Source organism: Psammomys obesus, unplaced genomic scaffold (assembly GCF_907164565.1).
Source record: "Psammomys obesus unplaced genomic scaffold, mPsaObe1.curated_primary_1811, whole genome shotgun sequence".
Classification (NCBI taxonomy): domain Eukaryota; kingdom Metazoa; phylum Chordata; class Mammalia; order Rodentia; family Muridae; genus Psammomys; species Psammomys obesus.
In genome coordinates, this window is record NW_026596125.1 from 6,144,029 (window position 1) to 6,165,125 (window position 21,097).

Here is a 21,097-nt window from a genome sequence, read left to right on the forward strand (position 1 = left end):
GGGAAGCTGGCATCAGGTCAGACAGATAGAGTAACTGTTCCTGCCCTGGGGTCAGAAATGACCAGAATGAACTTACACCTTCTTTGAACCACCTTTACTGTGCTCTTGAAGGCAGCTCCAAGAATAGATTAACACTAGAGCAAGGAAATGGAGACAAGACAGGATGGACGCCCAAGGTTCCCCATCCCTTTGGGGTCTGGAAGGCTCAGCAGAGTCCAGCCAGCGCCTCAGTGGAAGCGGTACTTTCTGGCTGGCTTGAGGTTGATATATGTGGCCTTCATCTCCTCGGCCTCAGGGTTCCGCACGTCTTTGAATCGCTCTCCCTTGGTGCTCACTACTTGGTTGTCAATGTATCGGATGAGCTTCTTGGGGGCCTGTCGGGCAATCAGGCAATGAGTGACTGAAAGAGCAGGGGTCGGAGCTCCTCATGCCACCTCCCCAGCTGCATCCCAACCTTCTTACCTCCTTGGGAGCCATAGGTCGGTGAATCTTCTGATCCTCTGCACTATCCACCATCATGTACCTGCCAAAAACTGGCTGGCTGAAGCTCCTGCCACCCTGGAAGACCCTCCAAGGTCCAGCCCAGCCCAGACTTACTTCTGAAGGATGAAGGACTTCAACTCATCCTTTTGGGGGCTTCTGAGACGCCTGGGCAAGTCCTGTGGATACAGGAGACCTATGCTAGGCCCAGTGGCAGCAACAGGGGAAACAGATGAGGACAGGTGTGGGGGGGTGGTGTGCTTAACAAGAAGCACACGGAGCTGAGGTCACTGGGCGTGGAGGGGCTGAAAGAGGATACCTGATTTGAGCCATCCCAGCCTGGAGGCCCCTCTTGCTTGCCCTCTACCAGCATCTGCACAGCTTCTTCCAAGTCCCCCCGAGCTTTGGCCAGCACCCACTGTGCCTGCTCCACAGAACAGGTAGGGAATACCTCCAAGAGCACATCTACTCCCGGCAGAAGTTCTTCCTCAGCAGCAGCGGCCTGTGGGCACAAAAGTTAACAGTATGCTACACTTCTTCCTCTCCCACCCCAAGGTCCTTCATGGGAGCCCTCCTCCACCGGTACCTTATCTTGGGTGTTCCCAGTAGCAGCAGGAGACCTGGTCTCTTCTTTGAGCTTTTCAGGTTGCCTCGGGGTCTCTGGAAAAATGGGCACCTGACCTTGGACACAGAAACTCTGTGGGTGCAGGTTCACTCCAAAAGGCAGAGAGGGTATCAGATTTACCTGGGCTGGGGGAAGGGTGAGATCCTAATGCCAGATCCCCAAACTTACCTTTGTTCCTAGCATCACTCAGCTGCATGGAGAGCTTCTGCATCATGTCTCCTATTACACCTCTGAAAGGGCCAAGAAGGTAGTGAGGGGGACCATTCTGCCCCAACCCCAGCCAGCCAGCCAGCCAGCCCCCTTCTTTTTGCCCCAGCCAGCCCCTACCTGGGGATGTGGGCAAAGCCAGGGACATAAGCCTCCATCATCTCAGTGAAGGCCTCCATATCAAAGTTCTCCTCTGATGGGCCTGACGGGCCCAGGTCCTCCAGGACCCCAAGCACATAGGAGAAGATGACCTCATCCAAGCCACTGTAGGAAAGAGCAAGGCCCCTAGGCAGGACACTGGATATCCGCAGCATCCCCACCTAGTCTAGGACTGCGGTCCTCAGTTTCACAGGGCGCGTGAGGCCTCTCTCCTCCCAACTCCTTCAGCTTTAGTTTTCAGTCAATCTAGTATAAGTGATAGGCACAATATGAGAGAGAAGACCATCTAAGCAGGGCCTGGAGAGATGACTCAGTGGTTAAGAGCACTCACTGCTCTTCAGAAGGTCCTGAGTTCAATTCCCAGCACCCACATGGCAGCTCACAATATCTGATGCTGTTTTCTGGTGTGCAGATGTATATACAGATAGTATCCATAATACATATATATATATTTTATTTAAAAAAATATATTTTTTTTAAGAAAGACCATCTAAGCAAATAAAATTCAGCTCTCCAGAGCTGGAGACATGGCTCAGTTGTTAGGAGCACCTTCTGCTCTTCAGAGGACCCAGGTTTGATTCCCAGCACCCATGTGAAGTAACCCACAGCTGCCTACATCTGTCTGACACCCTCTTCTGGCCTCCATGGGCACCTGCACACACAGAGAGAAACATAATCTTGAAAAAAAAAAAAAAAAAAGAAAGTAGGTGCTAGAAATATGGCCCAGTGGTTAAGAGCACTTGCTGTTCTTGCAGAGGACCAGGGCTCAGTCCCCACCTCAGAACAGGACTAAATACTTTCTAACCACCCTTTCACTGGCCAGCGGCCGCAGTATTATCTGGCAACACCCCTCTGAAGTTGGCCTGGCCGTTTAGAAGGAGCCGCCCTTACCTGAGGTCCGCCTCTGGGAGGTGTGTCTGAACAAAGGTAAGGAGGGCTGAACTGACAATCCTCTCCAACTCCATGCTGTCTCTTCTGAAGGTACACAAGACAGAATTGCCAGGTCTCTGGCCTGCTTCTGCCCACTGGGCCACAGGGCAGCAGCTCCTCCTTTCCCTTGGAGGCTGAACCAGCTGCTGATGTCCTCCCCGCTGCTGCGCGCAGACTTACTCCCTGGGCCACCCACTACTGCCTGCTCCAGCCCCAGACAGGGTACAGCACTGTCTCTAGAAAGCTTCCAAAGGGGCTGTGGCCCTCCCCAGCTCCTGTGGCTAGATGCTGAGGTCTTGGGGTCACATGCCTCCTGGCTAAGGAATCTCATCACTGAGAGAGCTACTTGGCCCCCAACTCCAACTACAAGGGGCCCCATTGTCCAGCCCTGTAAAGAAGGAGGTCTCAGGACCAAGATAGCCCTTCCCCCACCCAGGACGGGCCACCCACCCTTTGCACAAAGGAATTTTTTTTTTTTTTTTTTTGGCTCTGGAGCCTATACAGAGGAGAAATTCTACATGGATTCTCTCCTCATGCTCAATCCCTGCCTGTCCAGCAGTCTGGGCTATGAAAGACCTTTGTCATCTTCCAGCCTATGGACCACTACACAGTCTGGTCTTTGCCCACGTCAATCTCACACTGTCTCCTCACTTGCTCTATCCCATTGCCCTTGATGTCCCTAGCGCCTAGGAAAATGTCTACATTCAGCAAGTGCTAGGTACTTGCCAGCTTAATTCATCTGCATGCTTCTTAAAAAGATGATTTTTATTTTCTGTGCACAAGTGTTTGCCTGCATGTATGTATGGGCACAAAAGTACATGCCTGGTGCTCATGGAGATCAGAAGAGGGCGCCAGATCCGCTGAAACAGGACTTTCAAAAGGTTATTAGCCAACATGTGGGTATTGGGAACTGAACTTGTGTTCTTTGCAAAAGCACCAAGTGCTATTAACTGTCAAGCCAGATCTCTAGCCTCCATTTCCATGCTTTCAAGTCCCCCAAACTCTACTTGGGAGTCAGGAATATACAGATGATAAGAATGGCTCAAGATTCAGAGAACCAAATGTCAGCAAATCCTCTCATCTGGAAGACTCTGTCAGCGTCTCAGAATGCACCTTTCCCAAACTCATCTCTTCACAGGTCCACATCCCCGGTAAACAAATACTACTCCCTCAGCTACCGCATCTGAAACTTGGGGCCATCCTTGATTTTGCCCTGTCTCGCCTTTCCCCGGGCCCAAATGATCAAACCAAGTCCCATGGGCTGTTTCCTGCTGTGAACACCTCCTTAGCACAGCTTCTGTTCCGAGTCTCTACCAGCATTTCTCAGGCTGAGGTAACCAGCGACTTTTCAGGTCTTGGTCCACTGAGGCTGAACCATATGACTCCCCATTTTGTTCTGAACACTTTGTGGATGGTTTTGCTCGATGTTTGCCCTTTCAGCAACACCACCTATGTTTCCTGAGGTCACAGCCTCTGGTGTCCTCCCCCCTGTCCAGTATGTCCTCCCTCCCTCCAGTACGCCCCTGCCCGTTCCCCTCTCTGCTGCCTCTGCCTCTCCTTGCCATGCTGCTTTCTCTGCAGGGCCTCACCTAGGCCCTCCTTGTGTGCACCTGTATGTCACCAACCCCCAAATGCTCATTCCTCTGGTTGAGTCTCTGAGCTGCTGGCACCTTTACCTCACTGACACCACTATATGGAAAGCTTACAGCATCTCACACCACGCACGCCCCTTGGGACGTGCTCTCTTTTCAGTCCTCTAGGACCATCCTCTCTAAATGCATATCCAGCCACAAGGCTAGGAAGTAACCATGACACCACCCTACCCCCTGATTTCCATCAGCCAATTAGCTACCAAATCCTAACTATTCTTTAGTGCCTCTTTGTATGTGTGTAGAGTGTAGTGTAGAGTGTAGAATGCAGTGTAGTGTATAGGGCTGTCTCACCGTGCCGTGCGGTGTGGGTGCACTGGGCAGCTTGCTGATGGAGCATGTATATGGAGGCCAGAGGCTGACATCAGGCTGTCTGCTTTAATCACTTCTCTGTCTTTTTGTTTGCTTAAGACAAAGTCTTTCATCCTGGCTGTCCTGGAACTCTCTATGCAGACCAGAACGGGCTTGAACTCACAGAGATTCCCCTGCCTCCCAAGTGCCTTGGGTTTTTTGTTTGTTTGTTTGTTTGTTTAACAGGATATCTTGATGAACCCAGAACATTCCATTTTGGCTTTTCTAGCCGGCCATGCACTCTTGTCTTGAATACCAAGTGCTGAAGTTACAGCTTTGCTACAGTTACAGGTTTGTTTTGTTTTGCTTTGGGGGTGGTGTTTGTTTGTTTGAGACAAGGTCTCACTATTCAGTCCTGGCACATACCATGCACAACATGGCCATCACCTCAAAGGGATCCTCTTGCTTCTGCTTGGGATTAAAGGCAAGTACCACCATCCTGGATACATCTGTTTTTGTTGTTGTTGGGTTTTGTTTTGTTTGTTTGTTTGTTTTTGCAAGACAGGGTTTCTCTGTGTAGCCTTGGCTGTCCTGGATTCACTTTAGAGACCAAGCTGGTCTCGAACTCACAGAGATCCACCTGCCTCTGCCTCCTTGAGTGCTGAGATTACAGGTGTGGGCCACCGTACTTGGCTTGTTGTTATTTTTAATGTGGATGCTAGGGACCCAAACTTAGGTCCTTGTAGAGGAATTTTAATTCAGAACATGAGTTCTCTGACAAGAGATCACATCCAAAGACCTAGGTCTGTGTGATCCTGCTGGAATACAAACATGCCTTTAATCCAGGAGACAAAGGCAAGCAAATCTAAATTCAAGGCCAGCCTGGTATAGAGCAAATATCAGGTAAAGAAAAGCTTAGGTCCAGGTGTGGTGGTACAAGCCTTTAATCCCAAACAATGAAGGTAAAGGTAGTTAGCAGAAGGAAGCACCCATATTTGAAAGTGATGTCTAATTAAGTGGCATAAAAAGTGAGAAAGATTTTGAGAAAGATTTGACAGGAAAAAAAAGGAAAGGGAAGCTACTTAAGGGGCAATGCAGGGGGGGAAGGGAGAAAGAGGGAGGAAAAAAGGGAGAGAGGAAGAGAGGGAGAGAAAGGGAAGAGGGAGGAAGAAGCATGGGGGGAGGGCGAAGTTTTACCCGGACAGTAATACACAGGTTGAATGAGAGAACAAGCAGCCACAGGTGAAGACAGAATGAACCAGAGAATGAGAAGGAGCCAGAAGATTAGAACAGATTGCTGGAATTAGTTTGATGCCAAGCAAAGCAATTCAAAGGCTGAGAGAAAAGCCACACAGAATCAGTTTGAGTAGAACAGAGAGGAACCAACCAGCCCAGAGCTCAGTAAAAACAAGGGTGAAGGGGGAAGGAGGGTGGGATTGGGAGGGGAAGAGAGAGGGGTCTACGGGGAGATACAAAGTGAATAAAGTGTAATTAATAAAAATTAAAATACCCACAAGGAGAGCAACAGAACCAGAAAATTTGAACACAGGGGTCTTCCCAAAGACTCATACTCCAACCAAGTACCATGCATGGAGATAACCTAGAACCCCTGCACAGATGTAGTCCATGGCAGTTTAGTGTCCAAGTGGGTTACATAGTAATGGGAAGAGGGACTGCCTCTGACATAATCTGATTGGCCTGCTCTTTGATCACCAACCCCTGAGGGGGGAGCAGCCTTACTAGGCCACAGTAGATGACAATGCAGCCACTCCTGATGTGATCTGATAGACTAAGATCAGAAGGAAGGAGAGGAGGACCTCCCCTATCAGTGGACTTGGGGAGGGGCATGCGTGAAGAAGGGGGAGGGAGGATGGGACCGGGAGGGGAGAAGGGAGGGGCTTATGGGGAGATACAAAATGGATAAGGTGTAATTAATAAAATACAATTTAAAAAAATTAAAATATATTAAAAAAAAAAAACAAAACAAGGGTGAGTTTATACAACAGTAAGTCTCTGAGGCTGAAAACGCTCTAAGCCTAGGTTAGATTGTATGGAGGCTAGAAGCTTCCAGGACTAGGCCTAGCTTAGCAGACAGAGGCAGTGATCATCCAAGATGACAACTGAAACAGGCAAATAAGTTACTCTTCAAGGTTGCCATGCTCACAGAGCCTGCACTTCCCATTGAAGCCTCTCCCCAGCCTTACACCCAGGCTCTCTCCTCTGCACCCACTCTGTGCCATTTCTTCCCCACAGGAGCTTCCTGACTACCATCTCTCCCCCAGCAGCCCCTTGTGCCCACCACGGCTGTATGACCCACTTCAAATCCAGAAGTGGGGGCTGCAGAGATGACTCAGTGGTTAGGTTCCTTTCTGCTTAATTAAAGTACCAGAGTTTGTACATGAGCATCCACACCAGGAGGCTCCCAATAGGATCTGGCAGTCCTTTTTGAGCGCACACACACAATAAATAAATCCTTTAAAAAAGGGTGATAGGTGGCACATACCTTTAGTCCCAGCACTTAGCAGAGGCAGGCAGGGCTCTGTGAGTTGAGGGCAGCCTGGTCTACACAGTGAGTTCCAGGCAAGTCAGGGCTACAGATCGAGTCCCCGTCTCAAAAACAAACAAATAAATGATATCAAACTTAACAGACTTTCCATTACCTTTCTAAAAATCGTCCTGTGGCCTTTGATCTAGGGCGTTCCCCATCTATTTCTCTCCAGCCTCACCTCTCCTCTCCATCCAGGCTTGCCTTCAGCTTGTCAACATTCTAGTCCGGACTTTTCAGTCTACTCACCGCTACCCAACACCCTCCCAACAGAGCGCATCCTTATCGGGGCTTTTGTAGCTACGGTTAGTGAGTTATTTGGGCACTGTTTATGTTTCTTCCAGTTATTTCATTAAGGCAAAGATGACTTTCCTATTTCTGTCTTTGTGCAAATTGCTTCAACCCTGCTTATTCACCAATGTACACTCAATAGCCTTGGGAACTAGGCATTCAAAAAAATCCATTACTCCCCTGTAGAGGAATTTTAATCCAGCAACAAGGCTACTCTGCCTGCTATACAGACATGCCTTTAAGCCCAGGATACAGAGACAAGCAGAGTTCCGAGGTCAAAGGCAACCTGAGCAAGTTTCAGGTAAAGAAAAGCTTAGGTCTAGGCATGGTGATACAAGCCTTTAATCCCAGCACTTAGGAAACAGAGGCATGCACATCTCTGAATTCTGTTTAGGCAGTTCAGTTGAGTCAGTGAGTTGAGGTCACGGTAGTTCAGTTCGTGGAATCCAGAGGCAATTTTTAACGGGAGAGTTTTACAGAGGAGGTTGAAGAGAGACCAAGCTAGAAACAGGTGAAGACAGAATGAGCCAGAGAATGAGAAGGAACCAAAAGATTAGAACAGATTGCTAGAGGTAGTCTGAGGCCAAGCAGCGCAATTGAGTCAGAGGCAGAGAGAGAAGCCAGACTAAATCAGTCTGAACCAGAACAACTGAGCTGAACCAACCAACCAGAGCTCAGAAAGAGCTAGAAAGGGTGAGCTTATTCAGCAGTACTGGAAACATTAGAATGTTTTAATCTAGAGGCCTAGATTAAATTGTATGGAGGCTGGAAGTTTCCAGGACTAGGCCTAGGGTAGCAGAAGGAGGCAGTAAGCCTCCGAGATGACAACGACATCAGGTGAAAAAAAGTTCCTTTTGCACTCCCCTCTGCACCCTCGAGGAGTGAAGAAAACCCAGTGAGCTTAGCGAACCTGCCAGAGTCACCTGAATGAACTGCAGTAATTAGAGCTACATTCAGGGCGGGGACATAGCTTGGTGCTGAAGCCCTCAGCTGGGTCCCTAGCAACTCTCCAGTGTCAAGTTAAACTCAGAGGGTGGGGATATCAAACTTCCACATGTGCTGGACCAGCTACCTGGTTCCCTCGGTGATAAGAGTAGCTGTGACAGAACAAAAGTCACTTTGGAAAGGAGGACTGAGTAACTCCAGTCTCCCAAGGGTGATGATCGCCTTCTCGCCCTTAGCCATAGGCCCCATAGGCAGAACACCTTATGCAGGCATTCTGGCCCCCATCATGCATGTCTCCTGAAAAGGCAGCCCCTCCAGAGACCTACCCCGACTGCTGACAGTGCCCAGGGAACCTCTGCAGGCAAAAAGACACTTGGCTGCTATATGAAAGCTCTCAACTTATAGGGAAGCTTTTGGGGGGATATATGTGATGCCTCTCGCTCTCGATTTTTGTTTTTGTGTAAATTTTCTTTCTTCTCTTTCTTATGTACACAGTGTTCTGCCTGCATGCCAGAAGAGGGCACCAGATCTCATTATAGATGGTTATGAGCCACCATGTGGTTGCTGGGAATTGAACTCAGGACCTCTGAAAGAGCAGCCAGTGCTCTTAACCTCTGAGCCATTTCTCCAGCCCACAGCTGGGTTTTTAACCAATGTGTAGGGTCTACAGTGTTGTTACTGGGAAACTCATCCCTGTCTTCAAAGGAAAAGCCTTCCTCCCTGGAGGTTCTGTGGCTGGTTTTTCTGCTAAGGGACCACCATCTCTCCTGTTCTTGAACTGACCAAACATGGCCCAGATTTTAAAGCTTGCCACATCTCCCTTCCCATCCCTCTCTATCCTCCCAGCTTTCCCTGGCTTGTCTTCTTGCTTGAGAGCACCTCTTAATCTATTCTCCCCAAAGTTCCTAAGCTGGGGAAGACAGCTTTCCCAGGCAATCTGAACATCATGGATTTTGTTTGTTTTTCTGGAGTAAAACCGGGATTTCCACGAGATTTTTCCAAATTGCAATCAGGATTTCCATGAGACTTTTTAAGTTATAGGTACAGCCCACAGAACCCCATCACTTCTCTGAAGCCCCAAATCAGAGATCACTATTTGGCGGTACCTATGAAATGTGACAATCACTGTACCACGAATCCTGCTAAAACGGCTCTGATGGGGCCTGGAGGGCTGGATGCACCGTTAGAAACACGTTTTGTTCTTGCGTTAGACCTAAGTTTGAGTCCCAGCACTCACTCAGCTCACAACAGTCCCTAATTCCAGCCCCCCAGGGATATCACACTCTCTTTGAGTACTGAGGGTTCCAGACACCCACAAGGTACACAGACATACATGCAAGCAAAACAGTAACACATATATCTCTATCTATACTTAATTATATATATAATTAAATAAATCCAAAGACATTAGCAAAAACACCTCTAATGATGGTAAGAACTGTTTGTCTATTGACTGCATATAAAGCATTGCATTAAATTTCTTACTCCTCAGAGCAGCTTTAAAACGTCGACAATTCTACTATGCCCATTACCTGAAAGGAAACAAAGGCACTGAAAATTTGAGAAACTTTCCCAAGGTCACAGGGTAGGTAATGGCCGATTCACAATCAGGCAGCTTGGCTTCAGAAGCCTCTGTGTTAACTACCACTCCACCTCTCCTGGTGCCAGTGGTGTGGCCCAGCCCTGTACCGAGGGCCTCTCCTGCCTGGCGGGCAGTCCTGCCTATATCAGAATCTTTGCTTGCCCGCCCCCTTCTCCCTGCTCAAAACACCTTTCTCTCTGCCTCCACAAGCACCATTTCTGCAGGACTCACTTCCTCTCTACAGCCAACTAACTCGGCTACCCATCCTCACTGCTCCGAGATGGCTTGGGACCCTCCCAAAGGACTAGGTATGGGCCTGCACCCTGCAGACATTCTATTAGAGGTACCGGGCTAGAGGGATTCTCTCAGGGACTTAGTGCCATGCTACTCCCGTGGAACGGCTCTCCATAAATAGGACCTGAGAGCAGGCCATGTGGATAGAGAATTCCCGAGAAGCAATGTGGGAAGGAGCCCTGGGGAGCTACGGGAGCAGCAAGGGGTCTAGCCCAAAGGTCTTCACTTCTCCCGTTCCTTTTAGAAAGTCATGATGAAGCCTAGTGAAGGCCCCAGCAGATACCATTTCACCCTGATGCCCTCGGCAGGTCTTAGAGGTACCAAGGGCATTGTGGGGAATAAGGGATCCCCCCATCCAAAGTCAGGCAGGTGCACAAACCCGGGGAGGTGAAGCACAGGAAGCGGCATCCCGCTGATGGCCGACCCTTGAAGCAAGAGCTTTTTATAACCGTTAGCAGACTCGCAAGCCTCCAGAATAGCTGGCCGGAGGACACAGGGATGCAGTAGCCGCCTTGGAAGGGGGTGAGTCACATGACGAAATAGGCCTAAACAAGCTAGATGTTCCTCCGTACAGGCCACGGAGACAATTAGAGAAAGGGTCCCGCCGACCCTCCTCCCCCCCCCCGGGGGGTACCATAAGGGAACGCCAGGAGGGGGTACCCTGTGTCAATGCTCTCTGCCATTCTCCTAGCCCTAGACTGGGGGCTGGAAGGGAAATCACCTGCTCCGTCAGGCGCCGCCGGCGACTTGTCCCGCGCGGTGCAGTTCTTATCCCCCTACCCCACCAACGAGATCAAAGGCGGAGCCAGAGCTGGTCCCTTCTGGCGGACGCCATGGTGGCCATTTTTGAGAAGGGCAATTTGCCCATCCCAGGGCGGGGCTTCCTTCCTCGTTTCCAAACGTCTTGGACCGGCTCCTCTGGTAGCCATTTTTGTTTTGGGTAGAGAGGCTTGACTGACTTGTTCGCTTTTGTCCGCTAGAGGTCCCGAACTTTTCCGTTTTTATTCCTGAAAGGAATCTAGGATTTCCCTGCCCTCCGTATTTCCTCGCCCCCAGGACCCCCACCTGGAAATCCTATAGATTTCCGTTTCCTCTTCCCTGTCTCTTCTGCCCTTCTTCAATCCCTGTGGCTCACCGACTGGTGTCTCCTCTATTGCCAGATCTAAGGATCCCCCCCCCCCCCCCCCCCCCCCCCCCCCCCGCGCCCCCTTTTTTTCGAGACAGGGTTTCTCTGTGTAGCTTTGGCTATAGTGGACTCAATTTGTAGGCTGGCCTCCAACTCAGAGATCTGCCTGCCTCCGCCTCCCTGGGATTACAGGCGTGAGCCACTGCCTTTGTCTCTTAGTGATGTTTTCCTAAGAGTCAAGTGCCTTACAGGGTCTTGGGAAGGAGAGGAGCATTAAAGGCTTAGAGTGAGGATAGACCTGAACCCAGATCCAAGATGGCTTGCAGACCTCCTCCAACTCACTGCCCTCTTGCCTACGTTGGCAGGGCTAATAATCTAGAAGAGACCGGACGACTCTGCACCAGGACCCAGTAAGTAAGGCCTCAGCTTCCGCTTTCTGTTCCTGCTACCTCAGCTTCCCCACACTGCCCTGTGGGGAAAGCCCACAGGCATGCCTTCTTTTGAACTCAAAAGTGGGTGCCAAGAATCTCTGTCAATAGTTGACCAGCCCACCCCAGTCTGCAAAGTAGAGCCTTCTTTCAGCACCAGAGAGCCAGGAGCTATTGCTGGCCTCTCGGAACCCAGTCCCAGGGAGAAAGTCCCAAGCATCCCCTAGAGACTGAAGCAGTGCCAAGAATGGAGAAAAGAGAGTTCTGCTCGCCCTTCCCGTGTCCCTTGGGCTCCCTCCTCCCCAACAGGGTGGGTGGCTGCTGAGAGGGGAAGGAAAGAGGAGAGGGAGGGATAGCCTTGCCTTCTCCCATAAAAGCACTTCTGCAGCCAGACTGGCCATGTTAGGGTTAATAAGAGGTGGGGTGACAGCCACTTTGAACTCTAGCTAAGCAGGCCTCTGGAAAAGGGACCAGTGGTCTCCCCCGTTAGCCTCAGGCCCCTGCCAGCCCTCCCTTCTGGGTCCCCTTTCCTCCTCCCCTTTACCCACTCATTGCTCAATACTGATGACTGTTCATTCCTTACCACCCCATTCCTGGAACTTACAGGTTTCCTCAGCAGGGCTACCTCTAGTTCTGAGCCAAGACCCCTGCAGCCATCCCAAGGCCTTGCTTTCCTTCCTCCCCATCTCCCAGTCCTGCTTGAGTGGCTGCTGGGGGTAGCTAGATAGCAGAAAAACTATGCTAGATTCTTAGGGAAGAAAGGTGCCACAGATTTCTAGGGGAGCCCCTCTATTCCTAACTCAGACTCTGGGGAGACCTAACTGTGCAGACAGGGTCAGGTTCTGGGGCCCCAGGACAGAAGGTGGGAAGAGGGAATGGACTACCACAGACAAAAAGTCAGGTGGCATTTCCATGAATCTCTACAAGAGTGCTTCTCAATCTCCCCAATGCTGCCACCCCTTCCTCATACAATTATTTTCATTGCTACTTCATAACTGTCATTTTGCTACTGTTGTGACTCACAATGTAAGTATCTGTTTCCTGACCCCTGTAAAAGGGCCCTTTGACCCCAAGGGGTCGTGACCCACAGGTAGAGAACCTCTGCTAGACCTCCACAGCTAACCTGGCCTTGCCAAGAGTTCTTGGTTTTATGCCCCCTGAGCTCTTCTCTCTTTCCTAAGATGGGAGCCAACTCCACTGAGTGCTGCTTGAAGCCCCTGGCACAGGGGGTGGTGAGGCCAAGTGTTGGCTCCTCTCCCCTATTCCCTTAGGTGACTTGTAGGCTGCAGGGTCTCCTCAGCTGATGGAAAAGACTAGAAGCCTATGCTGTAAATAGTCTGGTTAGAAATTCCCCAGCCCCCTGCTTCAGAACCAGCATCAGGGCAAGAGCTTCCCAGCATTAAGAACAGCAAAAGAACCAGGGGGCTGGAGACAGTGGGGACTGAAATAAGGAAGGGGACACTTGGAAGAATGGGTGTGGGTGGGGGGGAGTCCCTGGCTCTGGCTTGAGGTCAGAAAGGGCTCTCTGGGCAGCAGGCAGCATGCCTAGCCCTCCCACACCTTCCTCCTTTCTCAGAAGAGCCTGCATGGATGGGTGGGGCACTGGGGCAGGGCGGGGCCTATTTAAGGCAATCCACAAAGTTGCTTGTTGCAGATCCAGACCCAGGAATGCCAGAGAAGAGGCTTTGTGGGTAAGTGCTGCTCTCTTCCCAGGATTCAGCAGGGCTGTGGGGAGGGTAACTATTGAGTTTGCTGGTTTTGCTTTTCCTCTCCAGGGAAGGGAGGACAGCACCCAGCCCTCCAGGAAATGAAATTGCATTTTCAGGGAGGTCTTCCTCTTCCATTCAGCTATTCCAAACACTCAACACCTTCATCCAAGCAGATTTCCCAGGGACTGACTCTCCTGGAGATACCCCTTGGCTGAGGAAGCTCCTCCAACTGCAGACACTTGTCAGGTGAAAAGTTTGGCTTTTTCTTCAGTCCCTCACCCCTCTAGCTCCTCTACCTGTCCCACCAAGAACACATCTAGGCAGGCAATAGTAGGATCCGAATCCATTCCCAGTCCCTGCCATACTCCGAGGCCCTCTCCTCACATTCTACTCCAGCTCTTGTCTGTTTCTCTAGCTTTGGGATCCCATTTTCAGCTCCAAGCTCAGCATCCCACCACTGAGGGGGGAGGAAGTATTCTGAGATCCCAGGCTACATCCTGAATCTCAATTTGTCCATGTTGGGATTGGGGGGACATTTACAGAAAGGGGACCAATGAAATGGCTCAAGGTGCTTACCACAAAACCTGACACCCCTGAGACCCACATGGTAGAATGAAAAAAAAAAGCCACCTGACCACACACATACACATACAGACACACAATACATGTAAGAACAATCTATAGAAGAACACTGGAGGCCAGCATCCAGGATGAGAGAACTTTGGCCACCTGGCCCTGAGAACTGAATTCCATAGGCTGTGAGCTCTAGCAAATGCCCTAGGGACTCAGTTCTGGTGCCCGGCTGCGCTATACCATCAAAACCAAGACAACAGGGAACCAGACAGCTGTCACTCACAGCTTCCGAGGGGTGCTCCTGGAGGCTCCTTGATCAAACCCCTTTTTGTTTGTTTTGTTTTTAGAGACAGGGTTTCTCTGTCCCCCCTGCCTCTGCCTCCTGAATGCTGGGATAAAAAGGTGTGGGCCACCACCTCCAGGCTCCACACCATTTTAATAGCATTGACTTGGGGTGCCCTTCTGCTTAAAGGCTTCAGTGGCTTCCCAACAAAATCTATCCTCCTCATCACCGCCCCCACCCCCTAGACAGGCTCTTCGATAGCCCAGGATACCTGTATAACCTAGAATAACATTGGCTCTACCTCCCAAACATTTAAAAACATGTTCCACCCTATCTGGCCTATGTCTGTTTGCTGTCAGTCCTCCAGAATGACTTCACTTAGCGTTCAGGGCCGACCTTCCGCTGCTATCTTGATGATAATCTGCTGCTTCTTCTTCCTGCTGCCATGCTTTCCCTCTTGCTACCTCCTGCTCAGCTCCTCGGAGTCCTGTTTGTCCTTGGAAGCTTCTTTCAACTCCCCAACAGTGCACAGATTCCCCATGTCCCTCCCTCTGAGGAAGACTCACACGCCCCTGACCCTGGCAGTGCCTAACCCAGCGTTCTGCACGGGATAGTTCCTCAATAAATGTTCCTTGCATGTTGTTGCTTGGGTCTCATGTCGAAAGGGGAAGTCTGACCTAGAGATTAAAGCCAATCAAATTACATTCTCATTTTGTAACCTTGGATGAGTTGTTGGATTCACAGAGGACTGTGTGAGACTAAGTTTCCTCCTGTGTGAATGGAAATTATAATTGTATCCACATCAGTTTTGTGAGCATAAACTTCAGTGAGTTGATATGTGTCTGCACTGGGGTTTAGCATAGTACCTACAGGAAGCAAGCTCTGGGAAGTGTGGGAGACTATAGTTCTTATTCTATTCCTTTAAAAAAATATTTATTCCGTGTGTGTGTGTGTATGCGCGCGTGCGCTTGTGCTTGAATGTAAAAACAGAAAATATCTACATGTGATTAAAAAAGAAAAAAAAGATCCCATTGCATGAGAAAGAGATGGTTCAGATCTCTGTGAATTCTAAGCCAGTTTGGTCTATTTATCGAGTTGTAGGCCAGCCAGAACTACACAATGAGATGCTGTCTCAAACAACAGATAAAAATACTATCAAAGCCAGTAACATAGTGACATAAGCATGTGGTGGTGTGTTTTCTAAACTTCTTTTGAAACTATATCAGCACATAGCCAGGCAGTGGTGGTGGTGAACACCTTTGGTCCCCGCACGCACTCAGGAGGAAGAGGCAGACAGTTCTCTGTGAGTTTGAAGCCAGTCTGATCTACAGAGTGAGTTCCAGGACAGCCAGGGCTACACAGAGAAACCCTGTCTCAAAAATCAAATTAATTAATTGATACCTACAATAGCTGCTTATTCTATCAAGTAAAAATAAAAAATATATCTCCCTCCCAAATCCATTTTTTCCTTTTTTTTTTTTTTTTTTTTTCATTTCAGGACAAGGTTTCTTTGTAACCTCGGCTGTCCTGAACTCGCTCGGTAGACCAGACTGGCCTCATGCTCATAGAGACCCACCTGCCTCTGCCTCCTTGAGTGCTGGGTTTGTTTGTTTTTGACATTTTACTTAGAGTGTGTGTGTGTGTCCCAATAGGGCTTCAGTTCCAATCTCAACACCCTCATAAGCTGGGCATAGTGGTGTGTGCGTGTGCCTACAGCATGGGGTATAGGAAAAGGAAGGAGACTGTTGGGCCCCTCTGGTTCTAGCCTGTCAGCAAGCCCCAGGTCCGTAGGAGAAACCCTCTCTCAAGAGCCGAGCCGGGTTGAGGAGTGGGGCCTGGAGATGCCCGTGGCACACAGAGCTCTTCTAGAGGCAGCTAACAGCTCGAGCCTAACTCCAGGGTAGATCTAGCACCTCAGGCACCCACAGTCTGCACCTGCACGTACACACACTCCACAGGCACAAACATATACTTAAAAATAATGAAATTAACCGGATGTGGTGATGCATGCCTTCAATCCCAGCACCGGGGAGGCTGAGGCAGGCACATCTCTGTGAGTTTGAGGCCAGCCTGGTCTAGAAAGTGAGTCCAGGACAGCCAAGGCTACACAGAGAAACCCTGTCAGGACAAAATAAAAAATAAAAATAAAGACGAGTGTCATCGCTACCCGGCATAAAGTTAAATCTTAATAAGGTGGAGGCTGGTACTGTGTACCTATGGGCATACATACACAGGAACATGCATGTGCCGAGACTAGTGAGATGAAGGAAGGAATGATATTCATAACTAATCAAATCGACATTTAAACATTATGAAATATTACAAAATGTAAAATTACACACATGCACATATCTGAGATAGGGTCTTACCCGGTAGCCCTGGCTCTGGTCTGGAACTCACAGAAACCAGGATCTGGTACTAGTTCCTGAGTGCTAGGATTAAAGGGGTGTTCCACCAAGCCTATCATCCCTCCATTGAAACACTGAATTTTCCTTTTACGAGAAAAACAAAGCTAGTCAGGTGTGGTGCCCATGTATAACCTCAGTGGACTCAGGCAGGGCCTGTTGCCAGTCTGAGGTCCATCCGTTTAGAGCAAGATCTTCCTTACCTGAAAGTTAGCTAACTAATTCATTAAAAATTCAACAACAATTGGGATGAAAAGCCAGGCGTGGTGGTACACACATTTGGTCCCAGCACTGGGGAGGCCAAGGCAAGTGGATCTCTGAGTTCGAAGCCAACCTGGTCTAGAGGGTTCCAGGGTTCCAGGACAGGGAGGGCTGTTACACCGGAAAACCCTGCCTAGACAAAAATAAGTAAGTAAGTAAATAAATAAAGTCTTTTAAAAATTAAGTAATTTGGGGGCTGGAGAGATGGCTCAGAGGTTAAGAGCACTGGCTGCTCTTCCAAATGGTCCTGAGTTCAATTCCCAAGAATCACAGCCATCTATACTGGGATCTGATGCCCTCTTCTGGCATGCAGGTGTACATGCATATAAAGTACTCATCTATAAAATAAATAAATCTTTAAAAAATAAAAATAAGGTAACTTAACAAGATCATTGACACACACGTATGTATGTGTGTGTGTGTGTGTGTGTGTGTGTGTGTGTGTATAATGGCATTCCTCTGAACATCTAGGTAAGCTAATTTTATATGTTTTGCAGATGTTAAAGGGCTCAGAAAGGCGAATGACACCTAGCTAGGAAAATGTCAGGACCAGCTCTAAACCTAGCTCACAGGCGACGTTTCCCAGCTACTCCCACACTCCAAAACTACTCTAGGTCTCCATCGTCTTTGGACAGTCAAGGCGACTGGCCACTGCACACTGTGGACGCGCTGCTGAAGGGCTGACCCGCGGGTCAGGGTGCGCACGGAGTAAAGGACTCGCGTTACACAGATGGTGACATGCCCACTTCCCAATCCAGCGGAGACTGGATTTCACTCATTTATTCACTACCCTTTCCAAGCCAGGGACTGCTGTGGCTGTCTCGGTTTTGTGGAGAGGAATGTTGTTCTGCAAGGGAGAGAGAGGAAGGCAAGTAGGACCCACACAGACGGCTAAGGAGAGAGGGGAGAAGCAGTCCAGGTGCTGACTTCACTTCAAGACCCTCTGGACCTAAACACCTTTCTCTCCCGGCACGGTCCAGTAATAAGAGAAATCAATGCGCTGCTTCTGCTGGGGATGGGGGGGGGGGGGGGGGGGGAAAGGTGGCAGGCGCGCAGGCGCAGTGAGGAGCTCATCTCAGACCTTGCTTTTTCTTGGGGCGGCCACGCTGCACCGCCTCCCGAGCTGCCGGGCTGTCCCCGCTGTCCCCTCCGTCGCCGCTGGTCGGCCTGCGCACCACGCGCCGCGCCACCTGGTACTCGGGCTCGCCCACGCGCGGCGCGGCTTGCAGCAGCAACTGGCCGCCGCGCAGGGTGACGCGCACGTCGGTGCGTGGGTAGGTGCCGTACGCGCGTCGCAGGCGGCGGCGCAGCGTGTCGGGCAGGGGCAGGGGCGGCCCCTGCGCGCGCTCCACGCGGCCCCAGCGCAGCTGCAGCTGCAGGCTGCTGCCCTCGGGCCACGGCGCCCCGCGCTCGGCGTCGGACGCGGGTTTGGATGGCGCGGGCAGGCGGGAGGCGGAGAACGACGAGCCAAGGGCCGCGGCATCCGCAGACGGCAAGGCCCACCACGGCGGCGTGGAGACCAGGGCCGCGCCCGCACCGTGGAAGCAGTGGAATTCTCGCGGGGCCGCGCTCAGGCCCGCCGGCCGGCTGCAGAAGTTGTGGGTCTGGATGGGTGGCAGCAGCAGAGGGGCGGGCAGGTAGGCGAGGGTCTGCAGCCGAGACCAGATGCCCTCCCTGGGCGGCAGGTAGATGTAGGAGTACATGGCCTGAACCTCAGGTGGCGAGCATTTTTACAGGGGTCCAGACCTGTGGTAGATGGGCGTATGGATACCTAATTCCTGACAACAACAGCCTGGGTCTTCCGTGACTGCCTGCTGGCTTTGAGGAACCTTTCCTGAGTCAGGCATTTTAATCCCCACCTCCTCATCAGTTATACCTGGGCTGGGGATGTAGGTCTCTTAATAGAGCGCCTGGCATGCACACAGCCCTGGGTGCGATCCCCAACACCACATAAACCGGGTGTGATGGCTCCTGCCTGTAATTCCAGTCCTGGAGTAGAGGCTGGAAAACCGTGAATTCGCGTCCTGGGCTGCAGGAGAACCTGCCTCCAAACAAACCTCTCCATGCATTTCCAGCCCTCAGCCCCTGGCACGCTTTCCCCTGTTAACTGTCCATTCACTTGCCTCCTTCAGCCTAGTGGGATTATTCTCCAGCCTTTGGGAGAGCCAGAAGAGTCCAGAATGGAGCTTCTCTCCGCTGCTTTTCAGTTGTGTTTTCCCTTCCATGCGCAGCCTCAACCACACCTTCCTGTTACTAGGCAGAGAAAAACACCTTGAATGGGCTAAGAGCCAGCCAGTTCGAAGACCGAGGTAGAAAGTAGGGCATGGTGGCCCCAAGCTAGAGGCAATTGTCTGAGCTCACAGATGCACTCCCTAGAACACAGAAACACTTCTCACCTCTTTCTCATCAAGTCCCAGGACCTACATGGTGGCTTACAGCTGCCTGCAACACCAGGGGATCTGGCCTCTAAGGGCCTCAAATTCGTGCAAGCAGACATAACACGAATAAGATAAATACTAAGTCTTAAAGAGCATTTGGATTACATGTGAAGCCAATGTAATTTTAAGGACTTTCAAACAGGAAAGAAGTCCAGAGTCATACTCATGCCATCCAGAAAATACTACCTGCCAATGTTGTCTTTGTAGAATGGAGCGATTATCATGAGGAAGGAGTAAGGGCATTGTCGAAAAATCAGAAGGCATGAGACAATAGATGCAATCACAGAAGTCTCAAGAGGGGAAGAGAGTCCAGCCAACACCTTCCTTTTTAGCCAGCGGGACCCATTTCAGACTTCCAACCTCCATAAATGCTAACTTTGTCTTGTGCTAAGCCGTAGCAGTCTCAGTGTGTCACAGCGCCAGAAGGACTCCTGTTTATATAACTTACACAATTTATGCAACTTTGCCCCCTGTAACCAGCACCTGCTGAATGCCCAAGGTTACCCATGGGTTGTTCTTACTCCAGCCAGGACATGAGTAACAGGCCACGTGGACAAGTCAGTGTTTCTACCTGCTGGTGCTTCTCAGGGAATCTAGTCTCACCTGCTTGAGAAATGGATCCATGCCAGACAAGCTCAAGCTGGGATTGGGAAGGAGCAGAACTGTGTCTTAGATTGGTTCTTTTGTGCTTTGCTGGTCTGGGGAGTTTTTAGGCAAAATGAGGGAAATAGGGATCAAGCTGTGAGTTTATTCACTCTGATTCTAGAAATACCCCTCATATTTTAGGGATGCGACACTTCTTTTAAGGATATTTAATTTTATGTGTATGTGTGTATGCCTGAGTATATATCTGTGCGCCATATGTGTGCAGGAGCCCACAGAGATCAGAAAGGAGATTCAGGGCTGGAGAGATGGCTCAGATGTTAAGAGCACTGGCTGCTCTTCCAAAAAGGTCCTGAGTTCAATTCCCAGCAACCACATGGTGGCTCATAACCATCTATAATGAGATCTACTGCCCTCTTCTGGCATGAAGGGACATATGTAGACTGAATATAAAAAAATAAATAAATTAAAAAAGAAAAGAGAAGAAAGGGGGTTCAATCTCCTGGAACTGGAGTTACACATGGATGGTTGTAAGCTGTTATGTGGGTGCTGGGAGTTGAACACGGGTCCTATGGAAGAACAGGCAATGTCCTCTTAACTGCTGAGCTAGCTCTCCAGTGCCTCCCCACCCCTTGTGAGATCAGGTCTAGCTTTGTTGTGCTGCCTAGCCAGGAACTCTTTTTAACTTATGGTTTGTTTGTTTGTTTGTTTGTTTGTTTGAGACAGGGTTTCTCTGTGTAACAGAGTCTTGGCTCTCCTGGATTTGCTTTGTAGACCAGGGTCACCTTGAACTCAAAGAGCTCTTCCTGCCTCTACCTCCCAAGTGCTGGGATTAAAGGGGTGTCCCACCAGGCCCTGCTGAAGCACACTCTGTAACTGTTGAGCCATTGCTCCCGCACCCTGTTCTCTTGTCTGGGGGAAGGGAATATTTTCTTTCCCCGAGACCGGAAGGCTTGCAGGCTGAGGGCGGGGAAACCCCAGTCACTGAACATGTAGTCAGAGAAGAAATGAAGCCAAGGCACATAAGTTGCTTTTTGATAATTGTATGTGAGTCATGGTCTTTACAGTTACCCAGACCAATAAATTCCTTTTTGTTTAAGCTGCTTTGAAGGTCTTGTTCCTTCCACCCACCACAGTGATACACACTTGAGTATTCTCTCAACATCTTGTGAAACATTTGAAAATACAGCAACCTTAACCTTAACCTCATGATCAAACCATCACTAGGGGGCAAAGTAGAAGTAGTCCTGGAGAAATGCCCCAGTACCCAAGA

At 50.0% G+C, this 21,097-nt stretch overlaps 2 protein-coding genes and 1 long non-coding RNA gene across 10 annotated transcripts; 1 reads left to right on the forward strand and 2 right to left on the reverse strand.

The window, feature by feature from the left end:
• Window positions 1-72: 72 nt before the first annotated feature.
• Window positions 73-17,926, reverse strand: Cuedc2 (CUE domain containing 2). Of its 6 annotated transcripts, none has more exons than XM_055629963.1 (9): window positions 17,865-17,926; window positions 2,363-2,446; window positions 1,433-1,576; window positions 1,274-1,335; window positions 1,067-1,161; window positions 800-982; window positions 598-659; window positions 463-523; window positions 73-374 (listed from the first exon to the last, which is right to left on the reverse strand). In XM_055629963.1, the coding sequence occupies exons 2-9, from the start codon at window positions 2,434-2,436 to the stop codon at window positions 228-230; spliced, it is 828 nt and encodes a 275-aa protein (XP_055485938.1). In that variant the 5' UTR covers window positions 2,437-2,446; window positions 17,865-17,926; the 3' UTR covers window positions 73-227. The 6 variants fall into 6 exon arrangements, with proteins under 6 accessions (XP_055485938.1, XP_055485939.1, XP_055485937.1 ...); XM_055629964.1 differs by lacking the exon at window positions 17,865-17,926 and adding an exon at window positions 10,720-10,812 and having other exon boundaries at window positions 2,363-2,443; XM_055629962.1 differs by lacking the exon at window positions 17,865-17,926 and adding an exon at window positions 10,720-10,800.
• LOC129693244 (uncharacterized) lies at window positions 9,555-14,955 on the forward strand. Of its 3 annotated transcripts, none has more exons than XR_008722852.1 (5): window positions 9,555-10,012; window positions 11,490-11,534; window positions 13,207-13,243; window positions 13,328-13,507; window positions 14,593-14,955. It is a non-coding gene; the product is annotated as an uncharacterized LOC129693244 (long non-coding RNA). The 3 variants fall into 3 exon arrangements; XR_008722851.1 differs by lacking the exon at window positions 9,555-10,012 and adding an exon at window positions 10,459-10,520; XR_008722850.1 differs by lacking the exon at window positions 9,555-10,012 and having other exon boundaries at window positions 10,899-11,534; window positions 14,593-14,954.
• On the reverse strand, window positions 17,530-19,767 carry CUNH10orf95 (chromosome unknown C10orf95 homolog). The gene is made up of 2 exons (XM_055629966.1): window positions 17,865-19,767; window positions 17,530-17,630 (listed from the first exon to the last, which is right to left on the reverse strand). Exons 1-2 carry the CDS (start codon window positions 18,484-18,486, stop codon window positions 17,563-17,565), a joined length of 690 nt encoding a protein of 229 aa, XP_055485941.1. The 5' UTR covers window positions 18,487-19,767; the 3' UTR covers window positions 17,530-17,562.
• Window positions 19,768-21,097: the final 1,330 nt, after the last annotated feature.